This window comes from Octopus bimaculoides, chromosome 11 (genome assembly GCF_001194135.2).
Source record: "Octopus bimaculoides isolate UCB-OBI-ISO-001 chromosome 11, ASM119413v2, whole genome shotgun sequence".
NCBI classification, from domain to species: Eukaryota; Metazoa; Mollusca; class Cephalopoda; order Octopoda; family Octopodidae; genus Octopus; species Octopus bimaculoides.
This window is the reverse complement of record NC_068991.1, coordinates 41,415,355-41,416,668: the sequence shown is the minus strand read 5'-3', so window position 1 is coordinate 41,416,668 and position 1,314 is coordinate 41,415,355. Positions and strand designations below refer to the sequence as shown.

Here is a 1,314-nt window from a genome sequence, read left to right as displayed (position 1 = left end):
AAATAAAAGTGAATCTTCTGATGTTGACTATGAATCTGACGATGACGGAGATTTACACTACAATGATGCTGGCATGTTTACGGAGGAACAAATGGAACAGTTATTTGATGCTGAAAGTGACGTTGAATTTGAAGGATTTGAATAAATGTTTTTGCTTTTGCTTTTGTAACTGATAGTGATAAATATGTGAAAGGCAATTTACTTAATATTTATTTTTGGCAGACGTTATTACTGTTATTTCTTTAATTTCTACAAACAAAATGTATAAAAAGGCTACACGTTTGCATTATGTTATATATACAATAATAATAAAGGACTTTACCATATATATATTTACAAACCAAGGACGTTATATAAACCTCCTTGATTCAAGTTAGAGAAGGAATGCGTATTATACACAAGGTTTAGGTTTTTCAGAGATACAGCCCCCTAAAAATCCCCTGCGTATTATACTCAAGGGCGGACTATATTCGATGGTTTACGGTAAATAAAAGATTTTTACGGAAATTAACGAACAAAACCAGCTGATCTTGATGACAGTTCTGAGAGTCAAAGCGAAAGATTGTCCCAAAGGAATACCATTACAAAAATTTTTTCGAGTGCATTCAACATATCTCAGTTCCAAAGATTTGGCTGCTTTTCTAGCACGCTCTGCTACTACGTAACAGCTTTTTGCTAAAAAGGACCCGAAATACTTGTTACGTGATAGCAGGGCATGCAAGAAATAGCAGTCAGATCTTTCCTCTTCTGAGGAAAAGAGCTATTTACACGTGATTTCGATGTCACATTCGTTGAAAGCATGCGAAATAACCCAGAAAAGAAAAAAAAAACACGAAACAAAGTTCCGTTGCTGGGAAACTCAGACTTTCCAGGTGACCGAACTGGTCAAAGGTAGTCTAGTATACTATATTACTTGAAGGAATAGATTGCATAAGACAAATTAAAATCTTCCTCAAAATCAAAGGTTTCTATATGAACCTAATTTGAGACATTTTAGTAATTGCCATCACTTCATCTACGATTGAGTACAAACTAAATAAATGTTTTAATTTCTATTTTCAGTACAATCGAAAGTATCAGTAACAGTAATGTGCAAGTCTGAAAATGCATGTTATAGTGTTAATTCCGTCTTCATCACTATTGATGGATGCAGTTCTTGTCGCTGTCAAAAGACTGGAAAAGTTCGTTGTACCAAAATTTGTGGTTGGAAAAGCAAAAGAGGTAATTATCCATTAGTTTTAAGGTTTTCTTTTCATCCTTTTGTGTATCATTGTGTGTGTGTGTGTGTGTGTGTGTGTGTGTGTGTGTGTGTGT

General features: G+C 34.3%; 1 protein-coding gene across 1 annotated transcript in view; it reads left to right on the top strand.

Moving 5' to 3' along the window:
• The window catches only part of LOC106879739 (uncharacterized), an 18,364-nt gene that overhangs the window by 5,586 nt on the left and 11,464 nt on the right, over positions 1 to 1,314 (top strand). Inside the window, exon 3 of the mRNA XM_052971976.1 lies at positions 1,063 to 1,221. Coding sequence (XP_052827936.1) covers positions 1,063 to 1,221 — 159 coding nt within the window. The remainder of the gene's footprint in view (positions 1 to 1,062; positions 1,222 to 1,314) is intronic.